The sequence below is a fragment of the Cyprinodon variegatus genome, unplaced genomic scaffold (genome assembly GCF_000732505.1).
Source record: "Cyprinodon variegatus isolate N-32 unplaced genomic scaffold, C_variegatus-1.0 Scaffold55, whole genome shotgun sequence".
NCBI lineage: Eukaryota > Metazoa > Chordata > Actinopteri > Cyprinodontiformes > Cyprinodontidae > Cyprinodon > Cyprinodon variegatus.
In genome coordinates, this window is record NW_015150508.1 from 581,814 (window position 1) to 596,717 (window position 14,904).

The window sequence follows — 14,904 nt, forward strand, 5'->3', positions numbered from 1 at the left end:
TGTTTATAAATTTTTTTATGGGGATAATTCATGGCCTGTATCACCTGATTGTGTCAACTTCTGTTGTATGTAGTTTCTAGTTTTTCCACTAGAAATAATGTGATCAGAATGCTTCAAGCTAAATCAGCTCTGAAATGAACATTTATTTAATATCATAACCCAAGTATAGTAAAAATGCAGCTAAAAGACACATCTGGGTATCCTTCTTTGCACATCATTTATTGATTTTCTGACCTCAAACACTACACGGATTACTCAAGGTCTGATTGTTAAAGACTGATATATAAAACTATCAACATACTATTGATGTGTAAAATCTGCCAAAGCCAGCTATAGATGCCTTGGTATTGGCCAAAATCATCTTGGTCTTTAGACCAGACTCCACAAGCTTCATTCAATATTAGAAATATTTGGATGAATATATAAAACTATCAACATACATTGATGTGTGAAATCTGCCAAAGCCAGCTATAGATGCCTTGGTATTCGCCAAAATCATCTTGGTCTTTAGACCAGACTCCACAAGCTTCATCCAATAATAGAAATATTTAGATGAATCCAAAATGTAAACTAAAATACAAAATATATAGTAATTAATATCATAACCCTTTATTTCAAACCTCGCTGTTAGCTGAATGGTGATGACTTTTCTAAAACAATGGATTTTTCCCTAATACCAAATCCAAAGCAAGGACAATGCACCCGACTTATTATTGGTGGATTTGGATTTTGAAGATACAGCTGTATTTAGCAGCTTTAATATCCCAGCATCAAATCATTGGGGTGTTTATGGACTCAAAAAGTAACTTGACTGTTGAAGCATTAAGGCAAGAAAATAGAAATGTAATATTGTTCAGTATTTTATATGGTGAACTCTATCGAGATAGATATATATATATAAAACCCAAGCCCAGTAAAGAACCTTTGCAGGTTCTTTATTGGGCTCTGAAGTGATCAGCTTCTGTTGCATCAGGCAGTGATTAATCATCATAATCCTCTTCAGGTGAATCTGTTGGAAAATACTCATCTTAAGAATCTTCCATTTGATTGTTCCAAATGCAAGAGGTCCATATCAGTAATATGTTTATCCACAATTGGATCATTCACTTTTCCATCTGATAAATCTTCATCCTCAGAGTTTTCTACAATTGCCATAAGCAGTTGTTCTGCTTTTAACAATGTAAGTTTTCTTGTAATGATAAAATTAATCATAAATTCAGATCCAAATCTATACCAAAGTTAGGTGGCTAATGTAGCTTGCAAACTAATTTTTTGGTTGAAAAATGTACTTCTTGCAAGAACAATTTAAACAGTTTTAAATATTTCCATATTCATCAAATCAAAATATGCAATCAAGTATAACTTACAATAACCATTTATATCTGTAAACTTAAATAAATAAAATAAATGTTCCCACATTCATCAATCCACATGACACAGTCAATAACGAAATAAAGCTCCAATGTCCTTTACTTTACTTTATTTTTACCGACATTGTGCTTTGCTACTGTTTTTTNTTTTTTTTTTTTTTTTTTTTTTTTTTTCCAAATATGCATGTCTTTTGAAGCTAAAGGTGCAATTGTGCATAAAAACATTGGTTTTAAAGATAGAATATTATTATGATTTTTACTTTGGCCATTTTTGTTACAAGAGTTGTTGTTGGAACAAATTTTACACTGGATCCCCACCATCTTGCTTTCATTCAAATGAGTGTAGTATTGTTATGTTACCACCAGAGGATGCTGGGAGTGTCTACTAATGAGGCCAGTGGGTTAAAGTTGAAAAAATAAAGTATTAGAGGCAGAGAGGCAAACATGCAATGTCCTCGGAGGTGGACACAGGGTCTCCAGAGGTAGCAACGACATTTACCCCGAAGTTCTCACCTTCACACCTTTTGACTGAAGTTAGCAGGTACCATACTTGTGCACATTGCAAATTTGAATACTTTTTTAAAGCCATCAACAAACCTTTAAAGAGCAAATCTCATTTCATTCTCTCAACATCAATTTTTTATCTTGTAATTTGGAAAGAGTTCAAATTAGTTTTAAAACTAGTTTAGCAGCACATTTGGTATTTTGCTCAAGTTAATTCACAATACAAATCAAAAAGGAAGATTAACATTATTTTTGGTAGATTACTATTCTAATTCCAAATTATAAATCGATAACATTTTAAACATTTGATTCTCAATGCTGTGTTGATTAGCCCATTGAATTGTCTGAGTCACTTGTGTGGGATTCTAGGCTATCCTTCCATCATTCCATGTCATACACATGATGGATTGAAATAAACCAAGCATCTATTTCTAAAGATTGTTGATAACAGATAATGAAAACCCATAATGCACTGCCTATAAAAATGGAGTATATATGAGTTATTCAAACAAGTGTGATATTCATAGAAAGTTGAGTGGAAAGAAGGGGTTTGGTAGGTGCACCACAGGGACAGGAGCTATGTCAGGATTACAGAACACTGCAAACTTTATTTAAAAATTTGGGGGAATTTCACAAGGAGTGAACTGAAGGTAAAAATAAAGCATCATGTATCCGTATAGATATAAAAGAGCCCAGAGCTGAATTTATTGTAATGCTCCTTTTCTTTAAATAATTACAAGGAACAACCCGAATAAGATATTTTTCAATGATACTGTAATTAGATTTTTTTTCAAATAAAAGAAAATGTTCTCATTCCAAACATTGAGACCTGACTTTTCTTAGATTTTTTCCTACCTATTGTGATTAATCATTGGCATAGAATATGCTTTTCATTAGCCCACCCATCTGCTCACCCTGGATGTTGGCAGCAACTGCAACAATAATGACTGAGGCTACTCTCAGACAATGTTTACTAGCTGACAGCAGCACCCAGTGCTCTCTGTATGCTCCAGCAAGCATTTCTATTTAGCTCACTTCTGAAGCTCCTGCCTAATTTCTCTTTGGAGACAGAAATCCTTTAAACCCCATTGTATCCTGGGGCAACATATTTACTGAGGGCTGGCTTTCCAATACCTGAGAGAGATTAACACTGCTCCCTGATTTATGAATCCATGCCACCCACCCACAGGCTTGGTCAGGGGCCCTAGCTACTCTACCCTGCTACTTCCTCTTCACACAGTGGGATTTAGGTATCAGAGGGAACACACAGCCGGTTTCTCAAGCACAGCAAAACTGGGTTTAAAGATATTTAGAATTGTGTATATTCTTATATCATCACTCTAAATCCCCCCTTTAAGCCCCAAAAACATAACTTACATTTTTTAGTAAGTAAAACTTACTTTAAGTTAATCCTTTAGGTGAATAATATGTACAACAGTAAGTCACGGCAATTAAAAAATGCCAGTTTGTCTTAAACAATACTGTAAAGTTTTAGTTTAAGATTGTGGTCTAACTGTTTTATTGTGTTTTATTCTTTACTTGCTATAATTCTGCTTTTATATCCCCACTATTTCAATGTTTAATTCATGTAAAGAACTTTGAATTTTGGAACTTTGTACTGAATTGTGCTATGCAAATAAACTTGCCTTTCCTAAAGTAATGATATGAGACACTGTATAGTGGTACTGTATAGGTCGCTACAGTGAGCAGATCTGTAGCTGCTATCTAATGATGTTATCTAAAAGAGATCACAGGCTGTCTGTGACTAAGGTGGCCGGATGGTTGCCAAGCTGAGTTGTAGGCTGGTATTTGTTTATCCTGAATAGTCAATTGCTGGGCATCTGTACCACAGGAACAACAAAGCTGTTGGCGAGTGTTCAAGCCCAGTTGTGTGTTATGTGTATTCAAACGAGTGAGCCTCAAATTGCCCTATTTTTCCGCAATAAAAAATTCATAAAATGCATAGAATATGTATTTACTTAGAAATATGTCTTTCATTAAAACCATACAGCTATGGGGAGCACAATGTATCCACAATGTAAGACTTACAGTAAGGCTGCAAAAAAAACCTCATATGTTAAGAGATTATGGTGTTTAAAGATGAAACGAATGGATCATCTTAACACTAAGACAGTCCATAATACACAAGATATACTTGTAAGTCAGTTAAATTTAATTTTGGATCTTTCTCTTCCTGTCTTTTATTGCCCTTTGTGAATATTCCATGATACTGAATAAACATGTTTTGTTTAGACAGCTCATATAATGTGTCTTAAAATTGATTGTAAGATACAGCATGTAAAATATACACTCCTCTCTTGCTCACTGATTGTGCTGAAGACTTATGGCAGTTTTTCTGAATGCAGCATTCCACCATTTGTTCAATTATGGAAAGGTTTTAGTGTAAGGTAAAAATATATTTTGACAACTTTTGACAAATAGATAATCAGAGAAATTGTTTATGCTAAGACAGTTTGTGCATGTTGCACTGACAGACAAAAATGCAGCTAAGGCATAAGAAGCAAGGTTGTATCAATTCTGTCAAACTAAATATTTAATTAGTAGCAAAAGCTTTACTCTTATCTCAACCTCACCGACATTTGGTTTTGGCATAAATTCTTTTTTTATTTTACTTGATTTAGCGTAAGCACAGAGATAATCTAGGCTTTGCTTTACTATGATGACATGGCAATGGTTTTCATGTGTAGTGGAAAACTTCAAATTCAAATGCATTTGTCTGTGACACTAAGTGCATTCTTCCACTTCAGTAGTTCATCAAATCGCTGCAGTATACTTGTATCTTTTTTGCTCAACTTAAGTCAAGATTTTTCAAAATCACAACTTATTTTCCAAGAAGTGAACAAATAATGTATGAAAATGCAACTCTTAATCGTGTCCCAGAGAAATGTACACACCAGAAGCCCATAATTTAAGCCCACTCACAATCCTTTGTTGCAGCATTTTTTTCTCTGTCAGAATATTATTTTTATTTTATATTTTAAATGTAGAAGAAAAATCCTGCAATAATTAGTAGAAATTAGGACTAAACAAATAACTACATAATTAAATTACACCACCCAATAAACTGTTTTTACAAGTGAATGTATGTACCATTAAATTCAGCAAATGAAATTTAATTAAATATAAATTCATATTTTACTTTTAGTCCTCTGGAGCTATTATTGATCTTTGACATATATTAATTTATCTTATTATTTATTTTAACTGTTTTATTCAATCTGCCTTCTTCTCTGCTTTAGACTATTTTTAGGCTCCCTAAAGACCTGCTCACTACTCCTAACATTTCTCTACTTTACTGTAGGAGACCTCTAGAGGCTTAAATGATGCTCCACAAGGCAGGATTTAAAATTGTATGAACAGTTTTGGTTGTTTTTTCAGCTAATCAGCAAGTGCAGCACTCTACACAAAGACTGGTTTCACCTGGTACATTTAGCTGTCAGATGGGAAATCTTACCAATACTTATGAGATCAAACATGATTTCAGAGTAAACAAACTGCCAGACCAAACAGACTCAATGGCTATAGTGTGTCAGATTGTTTTAAATAAAGGGACGTAAAAGCGTAAAGGTTAAAGAAGTACAGGCAGAGCAAGCAGGGACTGTACTGTACATGCTGCCCAATGAATTGGTGAGTTGTCTTGTATGTGGTCTTAAGAAAATGACAACCCACTGTCTTTCAAGCATTGTTGGTTACAATGCTTATTTGTACTATTTTAGCAAGTAAAAGGTCAGTGTGCAGACCAAGACAAAGCAGGATTGTTCACTGAGTTATATAACCCTGGATATCTAAGGTGCTATAACATATGGAGTGGTCATTTATTGGTTTTATAATGGCTTCATTATGTGAGAATTACTCTACTCTGTGATTGCAAAGGGACACACAATGAACCTTGAAGACTTTCAGCATCTGATGACAGAGTAATCTCTCCTTTTGTGGTTTACGTCATCTGTTGTATTAGATGATAGAAAATTCTAATTCAAGTCAATTCTTTGCATTAGTGTGGAAAATTTAATCCACAATGGTATAGGACTGTTTAGTTGTTCTTGTCATTTTCACAAAATGTAAGCATAATGTCTTCTAAGGGGACATGATACCAAAAAGACATAAAGAATAATAACGAAAAAATAAATTAATAGGATTGGGACCAACAGCCACAATGCAGAAAAACTTTGTATTCTTAGTCACTAAACTTTTGTTGCACAGCATTTCCAATGCTGTGTTAGGGCTGATGAACTCTTATTTCCCCGGAGTGTGCTGAGTTTATTTTCTCAACTGCAACAGATTGGCATCTTAGTGACTCTTCATGCAACACAGTGGGTCACAGTGGGAGGAATGGTGAAACAGAGGGTGTGGTGATACTAGTCCTGCAATGCAAAAAAGTTTTACAGAAAAAACACCCAGTGCATGTCTTTTAATACACCATCCAGCTGTAACTTGCAAGTTTTGCTATGACAGAGGGAAATATGAAGCAAATTCTTGGTAGAAAATTAAAGTAATGTAAAGTAGCATTTAAATTGGTTTTATTTTACAGTGTAGCAAGAAAGCAGACCAAGAAGCAAGAATAGTAGCATAATGGCTCCCTATGGTTAAGAAGCAGCATAACAGTAGTAATTCAGTATAGCACACCAAAAGGATTCATATTGATATGACATGGTGAAGGGAAATCAAAGCTGTTGTCAGAACATAAAAGCAGATTCAGGCATACATGTATAAGCCAGAACTACTGAAAGATGAACGGTCTGCTTTATGAGCAGGTCATAGCCACGCTGTAAGAAAATCCTTTCAAGTTCCTTTAATTATGTTTACTACAGTCTGTAAGAAAATAGGATTATTTTAAGAATGTTAAAATGTTTTTTCTATACAATTTTTTTTGGTAAAAACCATTCTAATATCCATTGGTCTATTATATTTCCTGATGCATGCAAAAGTGAACACATTATACAGTATGTGGTGCTGATGGCTGTTATAGTGGCTTCATTCAAATCTGTTCAGTATTTGTGGCCTGCAACAATATTTTCTAAAGTAAAAATAAATAGAAAAGCACAACAGTAAAGAAGATCGGATACTTTCTTTTTTTTTGTTTTACGACATAGGAAAAGTCATCTTGCCTTGAGCACAGTGGTGATATCTTATTGAATACTACGCAGGCTAAATCCTGTGAAGTTTTTTAAATTATTGGTAAAATATGCTTGTCAAACTTAATAAATTTAGTAATTAACTTGAATTAAATAGGTGCTAAAATGCACCTGATCTCATGAGTATGTAGTGCATTATTCAGCGTTTATTCTGCACTGGTTTATTTTCCTGTCTCTGTCACTGTTGAGGTTTTAGCCTCCGTCTGTTAAAGTAAGCAGAGAGAAAGTACAGCACTGATTGGATAACACGCCCAAAACATGTAACTTCCAGCGAGGTTAAACCACTTAGAGGGTCTATGGAGCAGGAGTGCACTTGTGAAGCTGGCTGTTCGATGCTGATAGGCTGATTTGACGTTCCTCATGAGTCAAGAGGGAAAAGTGAAACTTTATGTTTGTAACAGGATGGGTTCTTTACACATGCAGGTGTTTCAATATATGTTTCAGTAAAAATGATTTAGAAGTGTGAGGCTGTGTTTTAGGGGTTCAGTGTGTGACCCATGTGAGAAGGCTTTGGTCTTTGATGCGACTGTTGCAGGTTCGAATCCCTGTCTGTTGACTTTTGCTCCGTGTCTCTGGTTCCATTTCCTGTCTGCCTACTTTCAAAAATAATATAAATTATATTAATAATAATCCATAATCACTTTATAATTTTGTAACGTAGTTTAGTTTAAATGTTGGGATTAGATAAAATTATATTTTTGATGAATCCATTTATCAAGTGGAAATAAAGATCTCAATCATTTTATCGGCTTCAAATGTCGAGTCTTTTAGTTTGATTTCAGATTGGGTGTAGTAAAGGTGGAACAGTTGTGGTGCTGCTCCACCAGCCGTGCTCTCGCTCCACTCCGTTTTTGCGCACGCTCGGTTCATTTCTGTGCACACTCGCAGTTTCATGTCATTTAATTTCTGTGTACACTTGGCCTAATCAATGCTTGCTCATCTTAAGCCTTTCACCCGTTCGGCTCCCTGCCTGTTTTTTTTTTTTTTTTTTACGAAATAGAGGGTATTGTCACTACCAGATCCATACCGGAAGCAAGAGCCATACAATAGGCATTAACATTTACGCATGTACAAGCAGATATTTATTCAGGTCGCCTTAAATAATGTAATTATGGTACTAAAAGTAGTTATTTTTATCTTTAAATCAATAAATAACGCTATCCTGCATCCTTAAAACTTTTTTATGACTTTTTTGAGACAATTAGATTTTTTTTACATTTCCTCCATCAAACTGTTTCTCTGACGTCATCATCGGACATGCTCAGAGCAGTCTGGCAAAAAATGATTAAACAGTTTTTATCTGCATTTTAGTTGTTTTCTCTCTATAGATTATGCACTATATACCATAAGACTAACATCGAAGGAAAAAATAAAACTCAAAAAGTAGTATGGGATCCCATTTCCAGCAGAGACTAGTGATAAATACATGATTTTAATACATTTATTTTCTCAGGAAAAACATTATTAACATTAAACGCATTACATTTTAGTATGCTTACTACTTTTTTTGAAATCCAGGGCGACCCGATGTATAACTGGTTGCACATGCGTAAATGAGCTGATGGTTTGGATCAGAAACAGGTATTCCAGCTAAAACCGGAGCAGCCACATCTATGTTTTGCTTCAACATTCCACCTCTGGTTCATGTGTTGAAGTCACACATGTCACTAGGGGTGGGTATTGGCAAAGAAGTCACGATTTGATTAGAATCACGATTCACATGCTACGATGCGATTCTATCATGATGCATCATGATACTTGAAATATTGCGATGCATTGCAATATTTTCACTGAACACTGTGAGAAACTGTTTTTACCTTCTTTGTTTGTAAAACCAGAATGCATCCAAGCATCTGACTTGAAATGTGATGGAGCCAACGGGCGAATTTTCATAGTGTCCTCCATGTTTTATTTCATATGACTCGTCGCAGTATCCCGCGGCTGGACATGCTTGTGACACAAGGCAGTGGCCGTCAACACATCCGCAGCGACATCTGCTGGACTGGAAGTTGTATTCCACTTGATTTGGCTTTTTTTTTTTTATAATTGATTCTTGCCTTCAAGAATCGATGCAGTAGATCACAAAAATTAGAACCACGATGCATCGTCATGACGATTATTTTGCACACCCTTACATGTCACTGCTTTTCATTGGTCCAACAAATTTCTGTATCGAGGCTAATCTATTTGATTTTTTTTTTAGATTTTAGTTTGAGAAATCACAAATCTTGAGACGATCCATCTTGCTTGCAAGATTAAATTCTAAGTGCTATATATGAGAATAGGAAGATGAGTACTTTGCAGTGGCATAAAAGAAACTCAAAGAATCAAAGAGAATACATTGAACAAGTAAAGTAAGATCAAATGACTGCTTAAAAATGAAAGAAAATTTGAACTGACAATGTAACTACTGTAATTATGTAGTTCTCTGTGAGTTTATTCTAAATTAGTGAAGCATAAGAACCAAAAGATGCTTCTGCATGTTTGGTTCTGGTTTTGGGAATAGAGAGCACATTTAAGCCAGAAGACCTAAAAGGTCTGCTTGGTAGATTTACACTGACAATAAATCAGTTATTTTTTTGTGCAATGCCTTTCAATGATTTATAGACTGACATAATGTATCTTAAAGTCTATCCTCTGAGATACAGAGAGTATTGACTTTAGAACTGGGGTGATGAGCTTCACTTTCTTAGTTTTAATGAGGACACAGGCAGCAGCATTCTCGACAGACTGCAGCTGTCTGGTCAACCATTTTCTAATAAATGCATTAATTAACTATTATTAACAATACAATTATTAGATACATTCAGTAAATATTTTAATACATTTTAGCAGAAGTGACTTGCTGTCTCTAAAATGTAGAGCTTAATAATTATTTTAACAGATCCAGTATATAGATACATTCATTGTGGTTTGATTAATGATTACCAATTGCAATTTTAAATTCAAATTGTTAATATTTACTAGTGGCTGTATAAAACTTAGGCCAAACTGTTTGAATCCCCACATTTGCTGGTAAACTGAGTTGATAATTGTTACTTCAAATATATGAAAATTATATTCATTAAAGGCTGGAAGCTTTCTAACACAGAAAACACAGAAAATTATAAAATATATATTCATTGTGGATGAAATATGATTAAAGTGATAAATGATTACTTATAATTTCCAATTATTATTATAAATAAATATTCATATAAGAATAATTGCACAACACTGCTTTGGAAAATTGAAAATCTTAAAGCTAGACTGGAACAAACTGATTTTCTATTATGTATGTTTGATTCATAGGACATTGGTTTCACTGAATTTAATTAAGCTTTTTTGCATATGCGTGTTTTTAATACCTAATGTGGTTTATGTAGAATATGCTGTAGCAAGTTGCTTGACTATTATATTTCCATTTTATAAAATAAACACTGAGTCCGGATTTATTCTCTTGCAAAACAAATGATCTTTTTATTAGTTGTTGTTATACTGTTGCAAAGAATCTTTCAATAACTATTAAAATAAAAAAAACACAAAAATAAAACCATGATCATCTTGATCAATGCATTTTTGATTATAGCATATTTGTCTTTGTCATTACATTGACTCTTCTGATCAACAGATTTATTATATTTATTGCTCTGTTTTTTGTGTTTCCTATGTTTGTTTAGTTTACAAAAATAGAGGTCATCATTTTGTTTTAAGCCATAAAGAACAATGAATTCTTACTCTATCAGCTCTCACCCATGTGGTGTTAATTCAGAAAAAAGCTGCAACTTTTGTGAGGATCACTTTTCTCTAGTTTCCCATTAAGTTATTTACAAAGTTCCATTTATTGTATTGAAGGAAGGTAAAGATTTTATTTCTATCTTTATTCTTTCAGACAACAGACAGTAGCATTGTAATCTAAAAGGGTGCAAGACCCCATTGTTGACCTCTGCATTAAAAATCATTTAAGTTGGAATATTTTCAGTACTGTGTAAACAGACTCATTACCTATCTTTCCATATAAATGTCAAATATCTATTAGATATTAAAATTTTCCTTTGAGAATAGATAAAGTTAAATTATACCCTTAGCACAAAAATGAGTCTGTGGCGTATTAAGTCTGAGAGACAGTAACTGAAAACTAGTTAACTTTGGACATCTGAGTTCATATATTCACTAGTGCCAGAGCAGATAACACATCCCTCATTGAAAAGACATGAAATCATTATTGTGCCAAGAAACAGGTCAGTGATCAAAGACCATTGCTGTCACAGCTAAGGTTTTTCCGATAGGCAAACAACAGTAACTAACAAAATCCATTTTACTAGGACAGAGATCATGTCTAATCTGAAACAAATACAACCAATTAAGGCTTTTTTTATGCAAACGCATCCAGAACTCCCCCCTTTCATTTTTCATGAAACGTTTTACAGCTCACAGTAGATCAAACTATTCTTATTGCGTTATACATTAAAACAACAAAACTAAAAATTACAGGAACCACTCCCTTAACTCATTTATCTCTGTTAGAGATAAAAAAAACATAAAACAAAAAAAAATGGTGGAAATTATATTTTAAAGACAACTGAAAGATACAACTCAAAATATTCAAACTTATGACTCTCCTGTCAGTATAGATATGTGAATGTATTTTATCGTCCACAATTCTTGATGTAGTCATCTACTAGTTTAAAACATTCCGCTTTTGTTACAGTTCTTTATAATAGATATGTTTAAGGGCAGTAAAGAGGATTTTGTGTTGGAAGATATGTCCAACGGCTGTTTGTGTATTTCTGAAATGTGTGCATGCGTCAGTGCCGCCTCCTTCGCAAAAGTTCCTAACTCTGGAAACGCCTCCTAAACCCACACTTAGGTTTCCATTCTGTCCCAATTTCTCTCCTCTTTCAACTACATCAAAAAAGGCTTTCTTTTCCGATTAATTTTTTCAGGATTTCTTTTGGCCATTGATGCTGCAAACAAGGGTAGGAGCACTTCTTCGTGCTTCAGGGTAATGGCAGACCGCTAGTCAAACAGCGTATGAGTTACTCTTGGAGTCTACATACAGTAAATGACATACTCGGGGCACGTACGCAAAATGTTTGATTGAAAAACAAGTAGCCAATCCACTTTCAACAGTGGGCAAAGTAGATTGGCTGATGTTTTGTTTATGGATTTTACCTTTTTTATTTTTTTGGGGAACCATAAGTGGAAGAATGCCAGCCATCAATTAAGTCATTTTAGATGAATCTGGACACGTAATTTCTGAGATAAATCCTCTTTTATACCTTTAAAGAATATGGGCTGAATACACTGTGTACCTTGTCTGACGCTTGGCTGGATCCTTCTGGGTGTCTAAAGCAAGATATAAAATTATTCTTTGATGCAAATGACTTGTAGGTACGCTGTACAACCCATGTCCACATGTGACTCTGTTCACAAACACAGTGAGTCAGTACCTAAAGTGTGAACTTTACTCATCAAATTTTATTGCCAACTGTGACTGCATCTGTTAAGTTGGAATCAGTATGATAACATACAAACTTCCAATTTAAGCACGGCATTTGTTGTTTTGCTGCCTGCTTCAACCTCAGCAGGCACGCTGGCATCGACCTTCGGTTGATGGGTTTGGTCTTTGTGCACGCCTCACCTCTTAATGATAAAACGAGAAAAGTGGGTCGGAGATGTACATTCCCACCAGAAATAGTGGGGAGTTAACATCTTCAGCTGAGTACCAAGATTTCCAACTGGGAAATCATCTCTAAATAAATCAAATGAGTTTCACAAATAGGTGAAGAGCCTTTGGGAGGCCCAGGTTTGCTCCTGGGAGGAATGAACAAGTCTGGATGATTAACTGAGAAATGAATGACCTGCTCATGTATCCACTAGAAACCTACTTGTGCAATGAAAAGACTAAATTAAATGATATTTGGTGTGTTGAGTCCTTTATGGAGACAGCTGTTGTTTTTATGAAAATGTATTATCCCTTTTTAAGAAGGAAAATGTAATTCAGTCTTATTATTTCAACCTGTAGTTTAAAACAGATTTTTCAAATTCAGTGTTTAGGAAAGAGGCAGTATCGCATCCTGCAAGATCTTTACACATTGAATCAAAGTAAAAAAGTTGATGTGTAAAATTGTGTAATTATGTAAAACTTTTTTTTCAGAGTTATTCATCTTACCAAAGAAAAATGTTTAGAACAGCAAAGATAAAAGCAGAGATCTTAAGCAATCATGTAACATATGGAGGAGTAATGTTACAGAGATATATTAACACTTACCGGAGTTGGGATCTGAGTTGCCGTCGGCTTCAGTCCTCTTATCTGGGGAGGCCTGCTCGTAGAAGTCATCCTGCGCCTGCACCAGAGGGAGAGGATGTGTGAGGAGAGAGCCACTGCCTACAGGCTCGTGGTCCCCCAAACCGCTGTCACTGCAGCTTTCCTGAGAACCATCCGGCAGGTGAAACGTGACGCGCCGCTGTGACTAGAACCAAGAGCACAAAACAGAGCCTCTGATGTTAGTGCTCTGCTCTGCACCCTCAAAATGTTTCTTTTCACAGTATTTCTTTACATTGAGCCAAACATGCTCATGTTTGCAGCTTTGCATACTCAGTACCAATCAGGATTTTAGTGTTAAATAATATTTTGAATAAATAATGCACAATTTTAGGGGTGCAAACTGATTCTTGAATTGAAGGTCTACTTTGACCTGCTCTGGTTACTCATGGAAAGGGGATTGCAGATATTGCAAATAGTCACGTTTCACTGCACACTGACAACCAAAATTCATGTCATGCACAGTTACAGAGGGTATTCTTTATGAGAAATGAAAAGTTACATCTATCTTTCATAGATAGATAATGTAATTAATAGTATAAATAATGAATGATATTAATCCCCCTGCCTTTCTGGGCGATACATCAAATTTCAAATCTACAGCAGGGACATTAACAGCCTGATTATAAAGTTTGTATTGTCAATTTTGTGTAGATGATTGCAATCAAAGTAATTGGGTTGTCCTTTTTTAATTCTGGCTACACAGTGTTTTGGATTACACAGGTTTTATTTGGACAAGTCTTATGACCACTTTTCTAACAGAGAAATATTTCACATTGTTCAATTTAAGATTGAATTGCTGCTATACATTTAAACACTTTTAAACACACATCATGCACCAAAGCATGATCAATATTTGTCCTTGATGACACAACAGTTTAATTTGTGAGCATGCAGGTGGCTGAATGATAGCGGCTTTATTGTAAATTTGGTTAAAAATGCAATGTTTGCACCAACTAAGACAAAAATTAAGCAAAATAATAAATGATCTTGCCATAACCACATAGCAAATGCCCTGTGATGATGGAATAGAAAAACCTATTGGGAACCTTTCAACATTCAATCACCTTGACAGTGCTGAGGATATAAAATTAGAATTAGAAATGACCTATGAGTATTAATTGATCCACTATTAATTGGAAACCGGAATTTAAAATAGATTTAATCTTAGGCTGGTCTAGCAAAATGCATCTAATAACTGTTTCTTTAGATTTACTTGGGAAAATAAATACTTAAAGAAGAATAAAAATATGTGGATCATCCTAAAAGTCATTCTGATTTAATATCCTGTTGTAAATTCCAGGTATCTTTTTCGCATTGTTTAATGACTTTTTCCTCAGGCTTTTTCATAAGGCCAGACAGAAGCCTTCAGCTAACCTTTTGTGAGCATAGAGAGGTCCCTGCCACATCCTCAGCGATGACAGACAGAGGAGGTTTTTACTGTAATTATTGGCAAAAGCAAAGGTCACCCAATCTGCAGTCTAATGCAAATGACCTAATTATATATTTTAGAACAGCTCCCAGTGTGTGCAACAATCAATTAAACAAAAAGGTAGTGTAAAAAAAA

General features: G+C 34.7%; 1 protein-coding gene across 6 annotated transcripts in view; it reads right to left on the reverse strand.

Annotated features, from left to right (window-relative positions):
* pcdh9 (protocadherin 9) overlaps positions 1–14,904 on the reverse strand; it is a 225,244-nt gene that overhangs the window by 44,097 nt on the left and 166,243 nt on the right. For 4 of the 6 annotated variants that reach the window (XM_015371267.1, XM_015371266.1, XM_015371268.1 and 1 more), the window contains one exon: positions 13,284–13,485. In XM_015371267.1, the coding sequence (XP_015226753.1) occupies positions 13,284–13,485 (202 nt within the window). The remainder of the gene's footprint in view (positions 1–13,283; positions 13,486–14,904) is intronic. The other 2 variants (XM_015371270.1, XM_015371269.1) reach the window with 1 other exon arrangement.